The sequence below is a fragment of the Trifolium pratense genome, linkage group LG7, assembly GCF_020283565.1.
Source record: "Trifolium pratense cultivar HEN17-A07 linkage group LG7, ARS_RC_1.1, whole genome shotgun sequence".
Lineage (NCBI taxonomy): Eukaryota > Viridiplantae > Streptophyta > Magnoliopsida > Fabales > Fabaceae > Trifolium > Trifolium pratense.
In genome coordinates, this window is record NC_060065.1 from 40078665 (window position 1) to 40101406 (window position 22742).

The window sequence follows — 22742 nt, forward strand, 5'->3', positions numbered from 1 at the left end:
TTAAACCAATATTTCATTTGAAGCATTTATAAAAAAACATCTTTGTTAAAAAAAAATTAACGCAAAAACAATACACTATAATAGTTAATATCCATTTTTAGAAAAAGCTAACACAAACATACCCAAAATCTCATTATTTTGTAAAGATAAATTCTTTTTAAACTGAAGGTACTCTTGAGCTGATGCAATTCACGACTCAATTTTTTTCAAAGATAAACAAGTTGATCTACAAGCTATTGAAAACAAGATTGATAAAAAAATTCATCTGCCATAGAAAATGATATAAAGATACAACTTTTTGTCATGTACAAGCTAAAGATAGCTAATGATACAAGCAACAATTTCAAATTTCTAGTCTTCTGCTACTGTTTACTATTTCCACCTAACTATAGCATAAATCATTTACATCAATTCCATGATCTTTGAATCTGGTTTTGGACATCGTTGACGAGATACTTATAATGGATTTTATCCTCCGATGACCCAGTACAGTTCTGCACTATATTTCCAAACACACTACTTTAAAAATTCTTCACACAGCCTCTTCAAGTGGGACCAAATTTTTTTAGTCTTTGCCCCACAAAGTGCACACACAGAGCAGAAACATTCTCAAGCCAAAACGAAATCAACCTAGTTAGCTTGGAAATATTTCTGCCTTGGATAATTACCGTTAATTATCAGTATACTTCTAAATAAAATAAAGTGAACCAAACATATCTTGAATAAACATTATTGAAAATTGTACTCATAGCTTAAACCCTTGTGAGAATAACCAAAGAGCAAATCTCCAATGTAAAAAAGAATTGCAGCTTGCTCAATAGTAAAATAACCAAGTGTACACTTGTCGCTTGTTATGTATGAACAGACTATTAATACCAAAAACATACTGCAAATGCATAATTAAGGCTTTGGTCATTTGATGACACCACTCAATTCATCCAAAAGAAAATGAACAAAAATAAAAGCTCCAGTGTTCCAATAGTCAAGCTATTCAAATAATTTCCTAATCTAGCAATTAGTGACCCCACAGATCACAGTTTTTACATAATCAAACTACAGTGTTACCTTCTAATCTGCAATTATTTCCTTATTGGAGTCACAATGTATAAGAAAAATTCTGAATCTGCTATGTTCAGTTTTTGATAGAGTAAGCAAGAGGCTTATTTCTAGATGAAGATGAGTTAGAAGAGAATATGAAGTTGCAAAACGATGGTGGAAGATTCCACTCATGTGTGAAGAGTGGAAAACTCAGGTAACTTGATTGGATTCATGAGACATGAAGATAAATTCAATGTTTGAAATTAAAACTATGTCCAAAGCTTTTGAATGATTTGACTTTCCAAGCCAAATCTGGGAGAAGTCCAAGGCTGATTGGTCAAGAGATAGGTGCTGCTAAAAATGAATTGAGATTTGGAAACAATCTGATGTGGCGGCAAAGGAGACAATGTATGCTTAAAGAATAATAAGACGAAGTGGCGGGTGGTAACAGAGCATGGAATTAGTATGAAAAAAGAATGGATATGGAAATATAACTCATTAGACATAACATAATTGCTTATTAATGTCTATCAGAGGCAAGAAGACACTTGTAACCTTTACGATTAGGAGAATATCACAAGAACACACAATCCTTTGGATCTATATTTAGATTTTACGATTAATGTAAAGATATAAGCAATAGAAAACAAGCACATCCAAAAAGATATACAAAGACTTTAAATTAATAGCCAAACAGTCATTGTAGAGCAGTGCATTGGGAATATCGTCAGGACTATAGCAAACTAAGGAGTAACTTAAAGTATCAAAATCTGTTTTTCCAACTCAACTAACTTGGATAGGATGTTTGAAATAAAACTAGTTCCAAACTTTTGGCATGATTCGACTTTCCAAACCATATATGGTCTAGACATTATATTTCCTTGAATACTACACTACCAGATCAGATATAACAAAACAAAACAGTGTTACTTCTAATTTTTCTTCTCATCTAACGGGCATTTTATAAGTCTCTCCAATCCAACAGCTAGCCTTAATCACTTTTTCAAAATTTTAACTTCATTTTAGAAGAGAAAAAAAAACATTAATGTACATATCCATGAACTAAAAAAAACCAATTTTTTAATCCTTATACCTTTTTTTTCCTCCTCTGAGAGTTCTTCAATTGGCCTATATGTTGCATCAATATACAGTTTCTTCGAATCCTGACACAATGTTTCCAAACACACTAATGTAAATATTCTTCACTTAAACACACTGCAGAAACTTTTTTTTAACCAAAACTAACCCAACCTAGTTAGATAATTACATTAGAAATACTAAAACATAGATATATTGATGTCTATGACAATTACTGTTAATTATTCAGTATTAATAATAAATTAAAGTGAACCAAACATATCTTGAAAAACAGATTTTTAAAAGTTGTAATACTCCCTCCGGTCCTTAATATAAGAGACTTTACTTTTTATATTCATTGCAAATCTAATGTATCTAGTCAATAATATGGACTAGATACATTAGATTCTCAATGAATCTAAAAAGTAAAATTTCTCTTATATTAGGACCCGGAGGGAGTAGAAATCAGTGTGATGTCTCGTGTCGTGAGCTTAGCTCAATTGGCAAGGACATTGCATTATATATGCGGGAGCCGGGGTTCGAACCCTGGTTATCCCATTTCAAAATCAGTGTGTCGCTAACCAAACAACAAATCTCCAATTCAAAATAGAATTACAGCTAACCCAAAGCACTTTGAATATAAATGTGTACAAGCAACACTAATGCTTATGTTCAGCAAGTCCCCAAAATTATACTATAATAATAAGCATATTCAATTAATTCTAAAGAAAATTAGAAAAATTAACACCATTCAATTAATGCTAAGTCCAACATTCCACATTAGAAAAATTAACATCATTCAATTAATCCTAAATCCTCTAATCACATAATTTCCTAATGTAGCAATGAATTACCTCCTAATAATGCTCTATTTATTGTTGCAAATAGACAAATTACGAACACCATCAACAATACCGCCATTATTGCTGCAAATAGACATACTCCGAACACGGTCGACAATGCCACCATCAACATGACTCCCATCAGCAAACCCATAGAAATCAGTTATAAGTTTCCCAATTGAAACAAGCTGATCAAAGACATAATCAGGGATACAATCAAGAAGCATCTCAATTTTAATCTTCTTATCACGGTCATTAACGGCGTCGTTTTTGAGAATTTCAAGAATCTTATCAGCGACGAATCGTACTGTACTGAGTGGCTGACCGGCGAGTGGTTGTCCGGGGAGAGGCTGCTGGATGAGGATAAGGAGAGTGTCGTAAGCAGCGCGGGTTTTCTTTGTTTTTGGCTGGTAAATGCCGTCGTCGACGACGGGGAAAACGATGGTATCTTCTTCGATTGTGTTGAAGGGATTGGTGAAGGATTTGGGTTTGGGAAATTCGCGGGAGGGAGGGGAGTGGCGGAGTTGAAGTGCACGGGGGTAGAAGTATTGATTGAATTGAGATTGCGCCATTTTTGGGATCGATTGAAGAACAAGAACCCTAATTGCAAATTTTGGAATCTGATACTTTGGAACCTGATACTGATTTTCGAGAGAGGAAAAACAAACTTATAGTGTTTACTTTTTTGGTCTAATAAGGTGTTTGGGCTTGGAAAATACCAAAACCTAATTTTTAGGGTTTTAAATAACGTCTCTATTGCGTAAGAAAACAAAAAAAACCTTTTTATCTACTCCCTCCGGTCCTTTTTATAAGGAACAATTTGGAAAAAAAATTTGGTCCTTTTTATAAGAAACAATCATTAAATTTATTCTTACAATTCCATTTTTACCCTTATTAAATTGTATTCATTCCAAAGTTATGCATTAATTAGAGTGATATATTCCCTAAGGATAAATTAATACACCAAGGTTAGTTTTGGAATAGATTGTAAAATTTTAGAATTTTTATTAAGAAAGATAAGGTTTCTTGGTATGTGTGTTTTTTCCAAAGTGTTCCTTATAATAAGGACCGGAGGGAGTAAGTAACAAGGGTCTTGCTAAACAGTGCCCCGGACACTCTTTAAGCATTCTATGTAAAGAAATAATTTATTCAAAAAGTGGAATATTTCAATTTTCGAGGCGTTGACTTCACACATTTTCATAAAATTTTAACAAAAACTTCACACATTGTCAATTGTCAACAACCTCTCTATCTGAGTACGAATATCAATTGCCCCAAACTTCTTTCGGGAAAATTTTCTCTTGTATGCCCATTTCTATAGGGAAAAATATCTCATTTTTGGATTTCCAAACGAGATTATTTCCGTGGAGATCCACAATTACGAATGAAATCGACATCCTAATCTAAAGAGTGTGATACATTAAAAAAAAACTACACCTTACATTCATTTGGCGAACCTTAATCTAGAAGACGGAACGATACATCTCACCCTAAGTTAAATCTATCACCTTCCCGGACAATTTTGTTTTTTTGGTAGTGCTCCTCGGTTAATTTCTATTAAAAATTTGTTTTCTAATACCCAATAAAATATGAGTATGTGGTCATGTAAGCGTGCGGGAATGCGTACGTGTGCATATACAAAAATATAAGGTAGTAATTTGTATAAAAAAAAGGGTAATAAGTTCATATAAGTAATTTAGACTTCACCTATTTTATTTTTTATAAGCTATTCTTATTTATTTTATTGTAGTGCTACTAATACGATATTTCTTGCTTGTGTATGTGAGGTAAACTAGCAGAAAGAGAGCTAGCTTTCGATCCTGAAATCGAGAGAGAGAACACTCAAGGCTAAGGAAAGCAGCCCGGTTAGCTCACTCGGAAGGGAAGACACGTATTGAAGTGTTTAGTTCTTTATTTTCTGAAGAAAGGTAATTTAAACTCTTGAGGAGAAAATTATGCCAAACGCTAATCCACCACCCAACCACCTGGGAAATAAAATTTAGATTTAAATCCCTGCAAAATGTAAATTTTTTAAAAAAAGTTCCTAAGTTGAATTTTATGCATATCTATCCAATTTGAAATGTATGTGTTAATCATTGACCGTGTAATTTTACACTGACGTGAATTATATTATATATGAACTATTAAAATTAACAATTTAGTAGAAACTCAAACATTTGCTTCAAAAAAAAAAATAGAAACTCAAACATATTAAAATTATTTAAATAAATAGAATTAACAATTTAATAGAAACTCAAACTTTTTAAAATTTATATTAAAATTAGGGTAAATGATCATTTACCCCACTGCAAAATAAGCAAATTTTCGTTTACCCCCTGCACAGATTTTTTTTCTATTTACCCCCTTGCAAAAAATAGATTCTCTCATTTCGCCCCTCTGGGTGTACAGCAGGACAAGTGACTAAGCAAACCTGTTGACGTGGCTTGTACATGTGGAAAAAATCATTTATATTTATTTTTTAAATTCCACGTCAGATAATATTTTTTTTAAAAAAATAAAAAATAAAATTTTTTCCTACAAAATAAAAAATAATTCTGTTTTTTTTCCCCAAAATTTTTTTAAAAAATTCCTACAAAAAAATTAATTTTTTTTCATATAAATGATTTTAAAAAAATTTCCAACAAAAAAAAAATTTCCTCCCAAAATAAAAAAAAAAAAAATTCTTATTTTGCTCCCAAAATAAAGATTTACTCCGAAATAAAGTTTATTTCCGAAATAAAATTTTTAAATATTTATTTTCAAACTTTTTGAATTAAAAAAACATAATCTTTATTTTTTAAAAATGAAACTTTATTTTTTGTTATTCTCTTTGAATTAAAAAAAATAGAAAAAGATTTTCAAAAAAAATATAAAATAGAAAAACAAGTTTTATTGGTGTTTTCCTCTTCAATCAAAACCATTTGCCCAATAAAACTTGTTTTTGTATTTTATATTTTTTTTAAAAATCTTTTTCTATTTTTTTTAATTCAAAGAGAATAACAAAAAATAAAGTTTTATTTTTAAAAAATAAAGATTATGTTTTTTTTTAATTCAAAAAGTTTGAAAATAAATCTTTAAAATTTTTATTTCGGAAATAAACTTTATTTTGGGAGCAAAATAAGAAAATTCTTTTTTTTTTTATTTTGGGAGGAAATTTTTTTTTTGTTGGAAATTTATTTAAAATCATTTATATGAAAAAAAATTAAATTTTTTTGTAGGAATTTTTTAAAAAAATTTTGGGGAAAAAAAATACTCAATAATTTTGTACGAAAAAAAAAGTTATTTCTAGGAAATTTTTTTTTTAAAAAAAACAAAATTCGTTTTTTAAATTTTGTAGGAAAAAAATATTTTATTTTTATTTTTTGAAAAAAATATTATCTGACGTGAAATTTAAAAATAAATATAAATGATTTTTTTCCATGTGTACAAGCCACGTCAGCAAATTTGCACAGTCACTTGTCCTGCTGTACACTCAGGGGGCGAAATGAGAGAATCTATTTTTTGCAGGGGGGTAAACAGAAAAAAAATTTGTGCAGGGGGGTAAACGAAAATTTCCTTATTTTGCAGGGGGGTAAATGATCATTTACCCTAAAAATATTTTGGCATAATTAATTTTGGAAATTGCAAATTTTTTTTTGTCAAGTAGCCAGGCTAGAAAATGCACCTTAAAGGTGAATAAATGGAGTGTCCAGGGTTCGAACCCAGGCTCCTGCACATACAGGCCCCGTTTGGATTAGCTTCTTTTTAAGCTTATGCAATATAAATTAAGTTTTATACTATTTTATAAGTTCACACTAGTGAAAATTGTATCTTTATAAGCTATTTTTCCATAAACTACCTTGACAAACTTATAATAATACATAAAAATTGCATAAGCTGTTTGGATAAACTCAAAAATAAGCTAATCCAAACGGGCCCATAGTGCGATATTCTTACCAACTGAGCTAAGCTCACGGGGACGAAAATTGCATAATTGTTTTTAAGCTCAAATTTTTTTGCATGACTTAAATCAAACTCAATTGTAAAAAAAAATTTTTTTTTAAGAAACCTAGTGGCTAGAGCCTCACAAATTTAAATATGGACAAATGTTGGAACATGATATTGTTTTTTAACATAATTGAATGCAGCATCTCATGAACAAATAAATAATTGAATGTAGCATGACCATAATGGATTATATTCTTCATGATCGTATATATATTGGCCATTTTGTTTAGTTAGTAAAGGAGGATATATCAAGCTGAAAGAGGAGATATTAGAAAACCCTGCCTAAATAGTGCAACGTCGTGTCTCGCTGGAACTATACGATCTTTTAAATGCAGTTTGCATATGTAATTATTGCGCAGTATTGCTGATGTGGTAGCCTCCGCAATCGCACTACAATTGTTGTGTGATTTTCATTCACTTGTACTACTACATCGTAACCACATCAACAATTTCGGTCATGTTGTTCAAATTTTCTCACCAAAGAAAAAAATGTATATGAACCTCAGATCCTAATTTGCGTCAAATATTTAATGAAAATTCTTGCTGTATTTTAAGCACATTCAAACCGGTGCTATGGGGTAAACTAAGACTTTGTAAATAATATAGTGGCATAGTGGTGTTATTTTATATAGTTTGTGAAATTTTAAAATGATTTCATGTCTTATAGCTGCATTGTGCATTGTAGCGACCGCAATGACCACAATCATAACAATCCCAACCATTACTGCATCCGTCATCGCAAAATTGGAAACCTTATTAGTTTCATCATTTGAATAATAATTTCTTCTTTTCTTCTTCTTACAGGCTCTTTTTCTGGAAACCCCGTTCGGTATTGTATTTGGGGCTGACACCATTGCTCGATGTGGTAACTAAGTAAGAATAACTGATGGGATTCATAATAATCCGTTTCACTCATTTTTCACATTATTTGTGGTTTGCTGCAGTTTTTCAATTGAAGAATCGCAAAACTTTGTGCGGCTCTTCTATGATTGAACATGTAAGTCTAGTTTCCCCTTCAAACTTTTTATTGCTGGACTCATTGCTATTATCTTGTGTTTCTTTGTTTTGATGTTTCAGGTTTTCGTCGAACAATGGATAGCTTTTTCAACCGTGCGTTTTTATCACCCTGCTTTTAATTACTTAAGATTCAAACCAGAGTCTATTCCAATAACTGTAAGTCTGCGTTCGATGATTTTATTTTATGCTAAAGCAGTTTATAACAACATTTCATGCAGATGTTAGTTATGTTTTGAGAATGGATATGTTTCCAATACAATGCTGAGAACAGTGTTACCTTTAAGGTTGGTTCAGCACATGACTATGAATTTTGCTGACCGCATTTGGAAAGATGTTGGTGTTTAGATCAAAGGTGAAGGGGTTGTGGCTTTTCAATGGGCAAGCAATCCCAAAAGGTTTGTTTGATGAATGCTATGACATGAAGTTGTATGAATGGACTAAGGTAGACATCTTTGATGAAGCTCAAAAGGCGCGTGTCAATCAGATAATCGAAGATTGTGAGGATTTCGAGGGGGAGACTATTAGGGAGGTTTACTTTAAGTACTAGCCGAAACTTGATTTGAGCCAATATTTAAACCTTTAAGTACTTCATTTTTCCACTCTAGTAACCCACTTGGAGTTGGTCTAGTGGTGTTGGCTTGGGTCCCAGGAGTATGTTCTTCTCAAGGTCTCAGGTTCGATTCCTCCTGGTGCCAATTTCGGTGAGCTAATTCCATACAGAGTAAAAAAAAAACTCTGGCTTTAAATGGGGCCCCACAAATGAGCCGATACTTAAGTTTTCAAAAAAAAAAATTCCACTCTAGTAGTAAGATTAGTACCTTCTTGCTTATGCATGTATGAAATTAGGTGGATTAATTTTAAAATAGGTGGATTCATGTGGCTTTTCTGTGTTATTTTATAGATATCCTAAAGTTTGTGATCGATGAATGTTATGAAGGGGACCTTGTTATGTATGTTTTTAGATCTTCCTCAACAAAACATGCTACTGGTGTGATGGACCCTTTTTTTAATGGCAAATTATTAGTATGTTAATTGTTATTTTAATTTTTTTTTCTCTTTGTCAGAATTTGAACCATGTACCTTTAACTCCTTAACTTTTAGTTCAACTAGCTCAACCAGTAGAGCTACTCATCCCACCATGGTGAGATTGACACCTCCCACACCTGCCATGGATGGATGGGTGAAGCTAAACTCTAATAGTTCATGTCAAATTGGTGCTCGTATTGGTTGTGGTGGTGTTATTCAAACTAGCAATGGTGAATGGTTGAGGGGATTTTCAAAGCATATTGGATTTGGCACAACTTATATATCCAAGCTTTGGAGAGTTTTAGAAGGTTTCAAATTAGCTAGAAGATTGAATTTTATCAAGGTGGAGTGGACCTATGTGTTGATTCTTTGATTGTGCCGAATCACTTGTCTTCAAATGAGAGGAGTAGTCCTATGGGGCATTCTCTTGCTAGGCGCATTTGTAGGCTCATTGATCTTGAGTGGGAAGTTTTGGTACACCATTCTTATGGTGCAACAAACTTCTGTGTGTATGCTTTGACGAATCACGAGTGTTTGACGGAGCATGACATGATATTTTATAAGTCTTGCCCTGTGAAATTAGTTCACTTGTTAATTTCGGATGCAACGGAAATTATTATCCCAAAATTAGTTCCTGTGTAGTCTTTCTCTTTCTCGGCTCTAGCTCTCTATGTTATAAAAAATAAATAAAAAAGTCGATTTACAAGAAGTCAATGTTTTAATGGGATATACAGAAATCTATAGCCAAAGAAGGGTCTATATGACAAATATATATTACTTTTGGACTTCAACAGTCTATACCCTTCTATTATTCAGGTTGGTAATTTTCTCCAAAATTTGCTTCTGGCTTTGGCGACACTTTCACTTCTTTGGCATTTTGTCTCTTTTATGCTTTGCCTCTAATGGTAAAATTTCTGGCAGTCTCTTCTATTTGCAACTTACTGAACTGCATTGCAGGAATATAATATCTGCTTCACAACTGTTGAAAGATCTACCGATGGATATTTTCCTCGTCTGCCATCCAGTAAAACAACTGGAGTCTTGCCAGAGGTAAAAATGTCAGATTCTTTTGAACTTCAGGTTTGATATGTCCAACTGCTACGACGGATGTTTTTTAGCATCAAAATAGGATTTGACCATCTTTTATATGATTATTACCTCGCTATTCCAATTAGGGAATGCAATTGAACCAGATAGAAATAAAGTCACTTCAGGGTAGAGCATATAAGTAAGGTAAAGCCATGGCTGTCCTGGTTAGTTAGAGTTGGAGAAAGGAGAGAGACAGGTTTTAGAAATTTCACCTACAGAAACAGAGCTGTAATTTCAAATGCTTGATTTTGGGCCAAGAGAGATGATAGAGAACCCTAAAATTTAAAATTGTTCTTTTCACTTCTCAAACAAAGCAATTTATGATAAACATTTTAAATTCTCTATAAAACACCGTTTTAGAATTCTGTCAGAATGCACCTCTGTTGATTACATTGACCAAGAATGGCACAATCAAGGACCATGAATATTTTACTTACAAGACTGCAGATATTAGATGCATATGTTTATTTTTATTTGTTTGTTGTGCTAGTTGCTCAAAAAGCTTGTTAAGTGGAGGCGAGATGTGAAGACATGGATGAAGACTGCATCTGGTCTTAAACGCCAGCAACTGGACATTCAGCAGCAAGCACTGAAGCTTACTGCAAACAGGTTTTTATCTTGGTTTTTCCTAGCATCTAGTTCTGAGTGCCCAAAATTACGTTTTGTTCTTCCTTCTGCAATAACAACATTTTATGGTGTATGGTGCAGTATGTATGGATGCCTGGGATTTTCCAATTCAAGATTTTATGCAAAGCCACTGGCTGAGCTCATAACCCTACAAGTAAGAAGAATATGTTTGCTTGTTCTGCAAAACCAGTGATTACCATACACTCAAATATAGTCCCGGACTTGTGCATTTTCACTTATGCGTTTGATGTCGTACAGGGAAGAGAGATTCTACAAAGTACTGTTGATCTTGTTCAAAATAACTTGAATTTAGAGGTTATTTCTACTGCACTGTTTCTTGAAGTATTGTACGATTTTATTATGTATATGAATCATTTGATTTGACTGGTTGTGGTATTAGCTCTTAATTATTGTACTGTCTTATAGGTGATCTATGGTGATACTGATTCAATAATGGTTTACAGCGGGCTAGATGATATTGCAAAAGCAACTTCAATATCTAAGAAAGTTATTCAAGAGGTAAGATTTAACTAATAGCTGTGTGAAGTTCCCTTGAACCTACACGACGAACTTGCGGTAATTGGGTTGATGTTTATCTTACATCTGTGCTTAACTTTTGATACATGGTATGTTAGAGGCAAAATTTTCAGCCTTTTACCCCCCGTGAAATTGAAATGGAATATATTTAGTGATTTTTTCTAGACTGAGCATTTGATGTTTAAATGTTTGTATTTCTTGTTTGCATTTGATGTCATTGGCAAGTTTGCTATGTAAACTTCGAGCTGCTGCAATGAATAATTCTTACCTTGTTGTTTTGCACCATTTGCTATTCAGATAATTTTGGCATGTTTGCATTGTAGTTTTCGTTTTCGTCTTTGATCTAATGATCTTCTGATCTGTGATTTCTCTTTTAATTTGTCATTAGGTCAATAAGAAATATAGGTGCTTAGAAATCGATCTTGATGGTTTGTATAAGAGGATGCTACTTCTCAAGAAAAAGAAATATGCAGCTGTTAAGGTGCAGTTTAAAGATGGCACCCCGTATGAGGTATGCTTTTCCTGTTATTTTGCATTATCTAACATCTTAGAAGAACATGCCAGTGGGATTAACATACAGTGCAGGTTATTGAACGCAAAGGTCTTGATATTGTCCGCCGTGACTGGAGCTTATTAGCGAAAGATTTAGGAGATTTTTGCTTGACTCAAATTTTGTCGGGAGGGTATGTTACTATTGCATAATCCGGCTATCTCAGATGCAATATTTACTGATTTGTCTGGCAACTTAATATTATGGCTTCCATGCTTACAGGTCATGCGAAGATGTCGTCGAATCAATTCACAACTCTCTCATGAAGGTAAATTGTGATGTCTTATAGTATCAAACATTTGCTTATAATAACCAACCATGTGATTGGAGAATTTAAAAGGAAGACACTCCTTGGATCATTGTGCTCCCTATACCTTGCTGAAGTGTCAAATGCTATTGCAGGGTGGTTTGTCGCCCAGATGCCTTGATACACATCCAAATTTGATTGGGTCTGTCATTAGCGGATGACACTTCTTTTTATTGGTCTAATTAATTATTAATCATAGGAGAAGACATTGGAGTTTATTGGAGATGTTGTTATAGTAGATTTTTCCCTACCTTTTAACTTATCAAAAAATTGAAGTATGAGGTTTATTTTTCAGCCAACCATTGAATGTTAGTACTAATACAGGTACAAGAAGAAATGAGGAACGGACAAGTAGCACTGGTAAAATATGTCATCACAAAGACATTGACTAAACCACCCGAAGCATATCCTGACGCCAAAAACCAGCCACATGTTCTTGTGAGTACAGATTTTTCTTTTATTTTCCTTCACTTAAAATGGTCTGGTCTGTGTTTTCTTATGTTCTGATCTGCTCAATTCTGAGGATAGTTTTGTCGATCAACATACAGGTGGCACAAAGATTGAAGCAACAAGGTTACACCTCTGGTTGCTCTGTTGGTGATACAATCCCTTATATAATCTGCTGTGAACAGGTTTGTTATTTTAGTGCTCAATCAAAGGCCAACTGGGATAACCTCCATATGTTTACACACTGGGTGTTTGAAGTTTTGTCATACGCACTTTTGCTTCTTTGTATTTTATTATTTTTATTATTTTCTTTTTTGAATAGGGTGGTAGTTCAGGCAGTGCAACGGGAATCGCTCTACGTGCCAGACATCCTGATGAACTAAAACAAGAACAGGGGACATGGCTAATTGATATTGATTACTATTTGTCACAACAGGTGCCTTGTAGCCTGTAGTTTAATACTTTATTTTATAAATAGCAATGGTTGCTGAGAACTGTACTGATCTGTTTGAGTATTTTCTTTTCCCCGTGCAGATTCATCCTGTGGTATCACGTCTTTGTGCATCTATTCAGGGTACAAGCCCTGAAAGACTTGCTGATTGTTTAGGGCTTGACACATCAAAGGTAAAACTTTTTGCTATGTCTCAGCATTCAGTGATTTATTTTAATTATTTTTTATATCAACTGTTCTTTTGTATTGGTGTTTACAGTTTCAACTTAAATCAAGTGAAGCTTTAAGTGACGATCCTACAAGCTCACTCTTGTTTGCTGGTGATGATGAGGAGAGGTATATCTTGTTTCTAAAGTATCAGTTAATTGTTACAATATTAATTTTGAGACGGGATAGCTTTCTGTTTGTTAACACTTAACAACACTGTTTAGCATTGTTTGCAGACATACAAGTTACAGTAGTTATAACTTATGTTTTGAAGTTTTCGAGCTTCTTTATCTATTTTTGTTTTCCAGATTCCTTTTGAATACAAATTTTTCTAGCCGTAAATAATTAATGGATTGGATGTGTGATAAAATTAAATGCAGGTATCGGGGATGTGAGTCGCTGGTCTTGTCATGCCCCAGCTGCTCTGGTACATTTGACTGCCCACCTGTGTTCAAATCTATTTGTATGTTGGGAAATGAAAAGCCAACCAGCTTAGGCGCGGAGGAATCTGACTACAATTTCTGGCGCAAGCTGTGCTGCCCCAAATGCTTTGAAAATGGTGTTGGTAGAATTTCTCCTGCAATGATAGCCAATCAGGTATCATTAATTTAAGATTAAGTCTACTCTAAAAATGTATTACTCAGCTGCCATTTCAGCTAGGAAGGCTTTTTTGTTGATTTCAGATCATGGATATCAGTGATATTTAGTAACAATTTTTTTGGTTTGGCATAAAATATTGTTCCTGAGCATCTGCTTGTTGCTTCATGTCAGGTCAAACGGCAAGCAGAGAAGTTTGTTTTAATGTACTATAGAGGTTTACTAATGGTAAGTCACCATTCTAAAGAATATTGTGCATATTAATAGCCTGTAAAATTAGATGTCTTTGTGCTCATCTGATTCTGCATCCAGTGTGATGATGAAACATGTAAACATACAACGCGAAGTGTCAGCTTTCGTTTGGTTGGTAATTCTGAGCGCGGAACTGTTTGTCCAAATTATCCTCGCTGCAACGGGCATCTTAACAGAAAGGTTTCACTCCATAAACCTGTTGAATATGAACATCTTTTTCATGTGATTTATAACAATGAAGTTTTTAATGCTTTGGTTTTTTGAATTAACAAAGTATTTCTTTGATTTTTCAGTACACTGAAGCCGACTTGTACAAGTAGCTCTCATATTTTTGTCATGTGTTTGATACTGTTTGTGGTATAGAAAAGGTATGTCACTACATGTGAGAGGTTATTTTTTAAAAACAAGCTTATGCAAACCAGTTAAAATTTAAAGACAATCCGTTCATCATGTTATCTAATTCAAATAAATGAATAATGATCAACTGATTATGGATGTTTTTATTACACCAGATGGAGGCAAAGTCTAGGATACCGATAGAGAAGGAGTTAATCAAAATTAGGCCAATAGTTGATCTTGCTGCATCAACAATACAAAAGATCAGGGACAAGTGGTGGAAGAAATTTGTTTTTTTTGGTTCCCTGGCTCTCGGTTTCTTTCTCTTTCTTTCCTTTTTGGGTTTCGGTTTCTGTTTTTATTTTTTTGTTCTGGGTCGATTCTGGTTTTGTTTTCGTGAGGGTTTTGATTTTCTGGGTCATGTTGATGAGTGTGAGCTTCTGTGTTTGATTCTGAGTTGTTTAAAAATTTGGTCTTTAAATGTCATTTTTCTGGGTTTGGGTTGGGAATAGTTTTGAGGTGTTTGTGATGGTTCTGTGATGAAAAAAAATTGTGGGGTTTCTGAGTTATTTTCTTGTGGTGGTTCTGATTGGCTTTAAGTTTGTGAAAAGAGGGTTTGAGGATTTGGGTTGAGGGTGCGGCTGTGACTGAAATTTTTGGCTTGGCCGAAAATCTTCCCCCTGTGAATGAATTTGATTCTGATTATATACCCTAAATTAGGGTTTGATTGTTTTCTGGATCAACTGATCAAGACATGGACTGGGTAATCTTGTGGTTTGGAGACAAAAAAGTTCTGATGTTGATGTTGCTTGTTGGAGTGAAAGAATGAACAAAGTCTGATGAAGAACACAAAACGTGCCATGTCTGATTTTGACTTTTTTGACTTTTAAACAAAAAGAAAATAATAATATTAATAATAAAAATAAACAAATAAAAATAATAAAAAACGAAAATAGAAATAAAAATAAAAAAGAAGAAACAGAAAAAAACAATAATAATAATAATAATAATAATAATAATAATAATAATAAGATAAGAAAAACACAAAAATGAGGTATTTTAAAATACCTTTCTGTCGAAATTTTTCTCGAAACCTCTAACAAATGAGGTATTCTAAAATATTTTTCTGTCGAAATTTCTCGAAAATATAACGATTATTCCGGACAAAAATATGACCGATGAATGCGAAATGCAAAAAATTTAGGTCAAATATATTTTATGACAGTGAGATATATTTTTGTGTGGAGAAAACTCTCATAAAATATATTTTTACATGAAGAATACCGAAGTTCTTGTTTTATTCATCATGTTTATGACTCTATATATAGAGCTACATAAAAACAAATCATATATTTTTAAAAACAAAATTAATCCTATAATAAATTCTAAACAAATCTTAAATATTCTAAGAATATCTTAGAATTCTAAACAAAAATGTAATTCTTAAATTCTAATATCACCTTATTTTAAATATAAATATAAAAATATATTTAAACCTAAAATCTTCCAAAAAAAAAGATATTTATCCCAACATAATGTATCAGTAAATTTACCAGCATACCAACTTCCTCTTGTTCATTTGCCAATGATGAAGCTGCTCACGCGGACTTATCCAGCATTTTCGATTGTCCGCATCAAGAACACAGCTATCAACATCCATTTGCTCTGCCAAAGTTTCATCATCACAGCTATCAACACAGCTTAACTTCTGCATGAGAAAACTAAAGGAGATTTTGAATTGGTACTTTTTAAATATCTACAGCTCAAAGTTCTGTCCTTGAATAAGCTTCCTAAGTTAAAGTTAAATGTGAATATTACATTAAATAATATTGGATTTCTTGTACAATGTCAAAGAATAGACTACTTGTGATAGACAATGACAACAATGGTTCCTTCAAAAATTTCTCTTGTAAATATCATCAAAAGTACCCGGGTAACATGTTTCACACACAAAAAGGACAAGGAGATAGGCTTAACTCCACTATTTTAACCAAGTGATGATTGAGCAGAAACATTAGTTAAGGAAGTCATATTTAAATTTATGCAAAAAAAAAAAATATTAAAATTTATATTTCCAAAAAATACACCATGACTATTTCTTATAAAAAAACAAATTAAAAATAATTGGATTACCAAATAAGATATTTTATTTTATTCTTAAAAACAGTTTTCAAAAATTAAATTGACAAACATATTTTCTATTTTTCTAATCTCAAACAATTTTCAATTTTTTTTAAAGAAGCTAAATTAACCCACTTAAATTGACACCAATAAGAATCAAATCTGAGACCTTAAGAGGAGTCATAAATTTATCTATTTTGTTAAAAGTTAACAATTTTCAAAAATTACATGGCCAAACAAACCTTTTTTAATATTTTTTTCTCAAAAACAGATTTATAAAACAAGTTTTAAAAACTAAAAAGAAAAAGGGAATCAAACAAGCCCATAGACTTTGATAGTGGTTTAACGTCTGTCATTCATTCAAAATAAGCAATACATAATAAAGAGTTTGATAGTGGTTTTTTGGACTATATATAAAAGACACTATGACTATTTTGTAAGAGATTTGGATATGATTATTATTTGTAATGACACTAATATGTAATGCAGACTAATTAGCATAAAAAGTGTAACTTTGTATCTTAAAGTAAACTTCCTTGAGTTGTTGACTGTTTGTAGTTTTAAAATTAACATTGGATGAAATCCAAAAAAACAATGAAGTATATTGAGAGGTCAGGTCATAAAAATAAATTTTAAACTTTATCATGTAAATTAAAATTTATATAGCTCTATGTGAACCTGATAACAATCATGTAAAACAATCATTCATTCATTCCAGAAAATGAGTATTAAACTGCATAATAGAGTTAAGTTAAACAAAAGGAACAAATAACGAATACATAGCAATGGAGTTATGAAGGTGTACACAATGGAATTCATAGCAAACATCCAAGACCAAATGACTCAACCTTCCATGGTTAGGTTTTGAGCAACGACAAAAAGTTCGGCGGGGTCTACATATTTTGGCTTTGGTTGCGACCGCCAAAAACCTTGTCAGGACCGTATTTCAAGGAATCACCCTTGAATAGTTCGATTAGTCATATCGTACCCAATAATTAGAACACAAAAAGTCCCTCGTCGATTAACATATCGCACCCAACCATGGTGAATAAACACACTGGTGGGTGCACTATAATTAATCGACGAAGGACTATGCGGCCAATTACACACGAAATGACAAAAATTAAACAAACTAACATTACTAAAAAATGAAGCAGAGGAAGAGAATGAGAGGTGTGAGACCTCAAAATTCTGAATGTTTCCTTATATATGCAATTTGGCCGCACATGTGGCCAATTAAAATTGGCCATGTGGCAGGCCTTTGACTGAAACGGAAGGGCCTGACCACCGACGAATCTGTGACTTAAGCAGGGGATGACCGGTGCAAATTACTCAAAAAGTAATTACTCATTTTTGCTACATTTGTGACTTAAGTAATGAAAGGGTAAAACGGTGAATTCTTAGGACGTGCGAGTGCGAGTAATCATAGGGTGACATAAGTAATTTTGATATTTGGTATCAATTATAGTAACTATGGGCCCAACTAAATAAATGAATAATTAAAATGAAAATAATTATAGTAATATGAGGAATTTTTTATTTTAAATATTTAAATATCACAATTCACATTTATTTTTATTTTTATTTTTTTACTTTTAATTGTTTATTTTGTATGATTATTATGGACTTAAAAGATAAGATATTTAGGATTTGGATTTAAAAGAAATTGAGCCGGGCAGCCCATGATGTATATAGGGTTTATTATGTTATGGGGCGGGTGAGTGATTATGATTATAAATAAGGAAGATAGTACGTAATTGTTAATTGTGATTCTTTGAAATTGAATATCGATCGATGGATAGAGTTTTGTTGCAGGAAAGCACTGTTGAAGGAGATGATCTCGTGGATCTTAAATCGGAACGGAAACATGTTGAAATAGGTACACGGCTGAAATTGGAACGGAAACATGTTCAAAGAGGCAAGCGGCTGAAAATAACACATGATAGAGTCCGCGATCGTGCGAATTTAAGGCAGGCTGGAAAACTAAGTGTATGGATCTCTTCAATTTTGATGATTAATGAAAGAGGTAAGCGGCTGAAATTGAAACGTAAACGTGTTGAAGATGATCTTGTGGATATGAAATCGGAACGGAAACATGTTGAAAGAGGTAAACGGCTGAAATCGGCACGGAAACATGTTGAAAGAGGCAAGCGGCTGAAATCTGAACGGAAACATGTCGAAAGCGGTACGCGGCTGAAATCGGAACCGGAACGGAAACAAACAGGGAAACGATACCCAAGTGTATGTATCTCTTCAATTTTGATGATTAATTTTGTGTGTGTGTGTGTGTTTCACTTGATGATTGAATTTGTTAGAATCCACGTTTATCAACCCAATAATTAGGGTTAGTTGAAGAAGAAATAGCTACTTAGGGTTATATATATATATATATATATATATATATATATATATATATATATATATATATATATATAGTAACAATTTTGATGATTAATACTTCACTTAGTAATTTTGATTAATTAATCTTGTGTTTCACATAATAATTTTGACGATTAGGGTTAATTTTGTGTTTATCAACCCAATAATTAGGGTTAGATATAGTAACCAGACTTGTTTGAGACACTTGGAGCGGATGATTCTGATGCGAATTGTGGAGTCTTGCTCCTCCGTGGTGTTCTCTTGTGCATCCCGCGGTTAAGCACAAGACTGAACAGAACTGAGTGATTTCAATTCAATTAGATATGTTCCGATGAATAATTTTTTAAAACAATTTTGATGATTAATTTTGTGTTTCACATAATAATAATTTTGATGATTAACTTTGTGTTTTGCATAATCTCCATATCGATGATTCATTCTGGACAACTCAGCCCTTTGATGTCATTGCTGCCCCTCCGCCGCAGTCATTTTTACCTGGTAGAACTGCTAGAGCTGGTAGTCTGTGTCCCGTTCGCATAACTGATGAAAATCGCGGTTTTCTCATTAAACTTTCCAAACTGGCTTTGGAAAAGTACAATGATGACAACAATCAGGTTCTAAACAACGGTGACAACAATCAGGTTCTAAACAATATCTCATTTAACTATCATTCCAATATTTCATCCATCAACTTCATAATTATTATTTTTCTAATTTTCTTATTTATCCAGGATCCACAATTTGAGTTTGATGAGCTTGTCAGGTCAAACGTAGGAAGTTGTGCTGGTAGTAAGTATTTTATTACCTTTAAAGCAAAACGATCTTCCGAGACCTCTTCTACAATTTTCCAGGCCATTATTGTCTGGAGAAGCTTCGAAGGGTCATCTCAGGTCCTGTCTTGTGACATCAAAACCTAACCATGGAAGGTTGAGTCATTTGGTCTTGGATGTTTGCTATGAATTCCATTGTGTATTTTGTTCCTTTTGTGTTTAACTTAAGAATACCGTGGGTTATTGAACTCCTAAATCAAGAGGCTAAACTATCACTTCTATCACTTAAATCCCTACTTTCACTGCTTTTATGAGGGCCTGATCTGAGATTAATCAGATAGATAACTTATATTGTCCATAGTTTGATACTCTTTTTGTGGAATGAATGAATGATTGTTATCAGGTTCACATAGCGCTATATAAATTTTAAATTTATTTTTATGACCTCTCAATATACTTCATTGTTTTTTTGGATTTCATCCAACGTTAATTTTAAAACTACAAACAGTCAACAACTCAAGGAAGTTCACTTCAAGATACAAAGTTACACTTTTTATGTTAGTTAATCTGCATTACATGTTAGTGTCATTACAAATAATAATCATATCCAAATCTCTTACAAAATAGTCATAGTGTCTTTATTACTTGTAGTGCCTATACTTTTTTGGACTATATATAAGACTCTACAAGTATTATCCAACTCTAAACAACATCTTATAAATCGTTATGGTGTATTGCTTATTAAACAACAACTTGTAGATATTTATAGAGATATTTTAGGTACAATTTAAGATTTCATCATAAATTTTTGTTAACATATAAAAACAAATGTTAGCAAATAAAATATTGTTCAATTTATATCGACGAATATTTTATATTTTCAAAGGGAACTGTGTTTTGTTTAGTGTGCAATGCGTTTATGTAGTAGGCTGTAGGCACTACGCAATACATGTGGCCTATACTAAACCATTATATTTAGAAAAATGTTAAACAATGCACTATTTATTTATTTATTCAAGTTAAGGTTAAATATATTTGTTGTCTTTTGTTTCTATAAAATTAGTGAATTTTAAATTTTATTATTATAAAAAAATCATATGTTTTCATTCTTCAAAAAAAGTTGTTTTTTATTATGTTCCTAGTGATCAATTTATATTTATTTCAATGTTATGATCATTTTATGTTCAAGATGTGTTTATATATTGTGTTAAACATATATAAGTTCATATTATGTTAAAAAGATGTTAAAATTTTGTCCATTAGGGACTAAAAACAAACATAATTTTTTTTTGGGATGAAAATATTTGATTTTTTTTGTAAGAACGAAAATCAAAATTCACTAATTTTATAGAGACGAATAATATATTTAACCCTTTAATTAAAGAGTTAAATATGTTTTTAGTCTCTACTTTTATGTGAGTTTCGACTTTTAGCCCCTACATTTTTTTTATTATATTTTTAGTCCCACACGTTTTTGCCGTTTGCATTTTTGATCCCTATCGTCAATATTTTGTGACTTGGATAACAGAATCAGCCACATAGGATGACACATAGATGTCACGTCATTCAATGCAAATGTTATTCTAGTCAATGTAAGTTATCCTATGTGGTCAATTCGGTTATCATAGTCATAAAAAATTGACGAAAAAAATTAAAAATACAAACGGCGAAAACGTAGAGGACTAAAAATATAATAAAAAAGATGTAGGGACTAAAACTCGAAACTCACATAAAAGTAGGGACTAAAAATATATTTAACCCTTAATTAAATTAATAGAGTACAAATCGTCACCCGCATGATTCGACACGCGAATAAATAAAATATGTAAACGATTGAAATTGGATCCAAATTAAAAGGTTACGGTTTTTATCAGTTTAGTGATTTTTTATCTGAAATTGACCGAACCCACCGATGTTCAGCCTTAGGACAAACATTTGAACTCGAGACCCTCGTTTACTTGAAATTCTAACAATTAGACTATTTGATAATAAATAAATAAATAAAATGAGTTTTAATTTTTTTTTTCTCTCATTTGCTACATATCATAAGTTAATCCACTTTGTTATATGTATCATCACCGCTTCCACAATAGCAGTTTTTTTTTTGTTTTTTTATTTTTTTTATTTTGTAAAGTTGATCTATTTGCCAAAAAAATGGAACCAGTTTATAAGTGCGGGCGCATATCTACACTTGTTCGTGAAATTTCGTGAGAAAATTTTTGCACTATATAGCCGTGCTTATTTTCAAAATATAAAATTTTTATAATTTTTTATAATATATAATTAAAAATATTAATAATCAAAGTTATGCATTGACATGTGTGCGGTGGTAAAAAAACAACACTTAAAAAAGAACAAAGAAAGTATCATAGAGTTATTTGACTTTGGATGAATGTGTAAAACAAGGGCGGAGCTGTCTTAGGGCTCGACGGGCCGCAACTCGTTATAATTCGTGGTTTATTGGTTGTATTTATGGTTTGCTTTTACAGGTTGTGGGTTGATTCCTCATTCATAGATTTTTGTCTTGAAGATGTGGGATTTGAATCTTAATTAGTCTTTACTATAAAACGAATTAACCTTCCGCTTAACCAACAATAAAATATGTTAATTTAATTAACAATATATACATTTTTATTATATTATTTAAATATAATTAAAACAATTTTTTTAAGTTAATTATTTTGAGTGAATAATAAAACACAAAATATAAAACTTAATCAAATACAAACAAACTTAAGGGAGTTATTTTCTTCACGAATCACGTCTCCTAGGCTAGGCTAAACCGATTTAGTTCTCATTGCGAGGTGGAACCACACTATATTTTCTCCATGTATGTATGTATGTATGTATATTAATTAAAATATTTCTTTTATTTTATATAAAAAATATTATATATTTAGTGGTTGCTTGAGCCGCTAAGCTATGTGCGGGAAAAAAAAACTGAAGGGAATTTAGTGGCGACTTGAACCGTCAAGAATTTTGAGACCAATTATGTTAAAAAGATGTCAAAATTTTGTCCATTAGGGACTAAAAACAAACAATTTTTTTTTTGGATGAAAATCTTTGATTTTTCTTGTAAGAACGA

At 32.2% G+C, this 22742-nt stretch overlaps 2 protein-coding genes, 1 long non-coding RNA gene and 1 pseudogene across 5 annotated transcripts; 3 read left to right on the top strand and 1 right to left on the bottom strand.

Annotated features, from left to right (window-relative positions):
* Window positions 1–180: 180 nt before the first annotated feature.
* On the bottom strand, window positions 181–3684 carry LOC123899526 (DExH-box ATP-dependent RNA helicase DExH12-like). 2 transcript variants are annotated; one of them, XR_006805656.1, is made up of 3 exons: window positions 2970–3638; window positions 2132–2201; window positions 482–499 (listed from the first exon to the last, which is right to left on the bottom strand). XR_006805656.1 is itself a non-coding variant. In XM_045950677.1 (2 exons), the coding sequence occupies exon 1, from the start codon at window positions 3527–3529 to the stop codon at window positions 2984–2986; it is 546 nt and encodes a 181-aa protein (XP_045806633.1). In that variant the 5' UTR covers window positions 3530–3684; the 3' UTR covers window positions 181–2201; window positions 2970–2983. The 2 variants fall into 2 exon arrangements, 1 of the variants encoding a protein (XP_045806633.1); XM_045950677.1 differs by having other exon boundaries at window positions 181–2201; window positions 2970–3684.
* Window positions 3685–7637: 3953 nt separating this feature from the next.
* Window positions 7638–8199, top strand: LOC123897172. Its single transcript, XR_006804846.1, has 3 exons — window positions 7638–7941; window positions 8022–8054; window positions 8180–8199. It is a non-coding gene; the product is annotated as an uncharacterized LOC123897172 (long non-coding RNA).
* Window positions 8200–8292: 93 nt separating this feature from the next.
* Window positions 8293–15109, top strand: LOC123896406 (annotated as a pseudogene).
* Window positions 15110–18171: 3062 nt separating this feature from the next.
* Window positions 18172–20065, top strand: LOC123897169. 2 transcript variants are annotated; one of them, XM_045947691.1, is made up of 3 exons: window positions 18172–18749; window positions 19340–19528; window positions 19619–20065. In XM_045947691.1, exons 1-3 carry the CDS (start codon window positions 18303–18305, stop codon window positions 19802–19804), a joined length of 822 nt encoding a protein of 273 aa, XP_045803647.1. In that variant the 5' UTR covers window positions 18172–18302; the 3' UTR covers window positions 19805–20065. The 2 variants fall into 2 exon arrangements, with proteins under 2 accessions (XP_045803647.1, XP_045803648.1); XM_045947692.1 differs by having other exon boundaries at window positions 18180–18749; window positions 19340–19501.
* Window positions 20066–22742: the final 2677 nt, after the last annotated feature.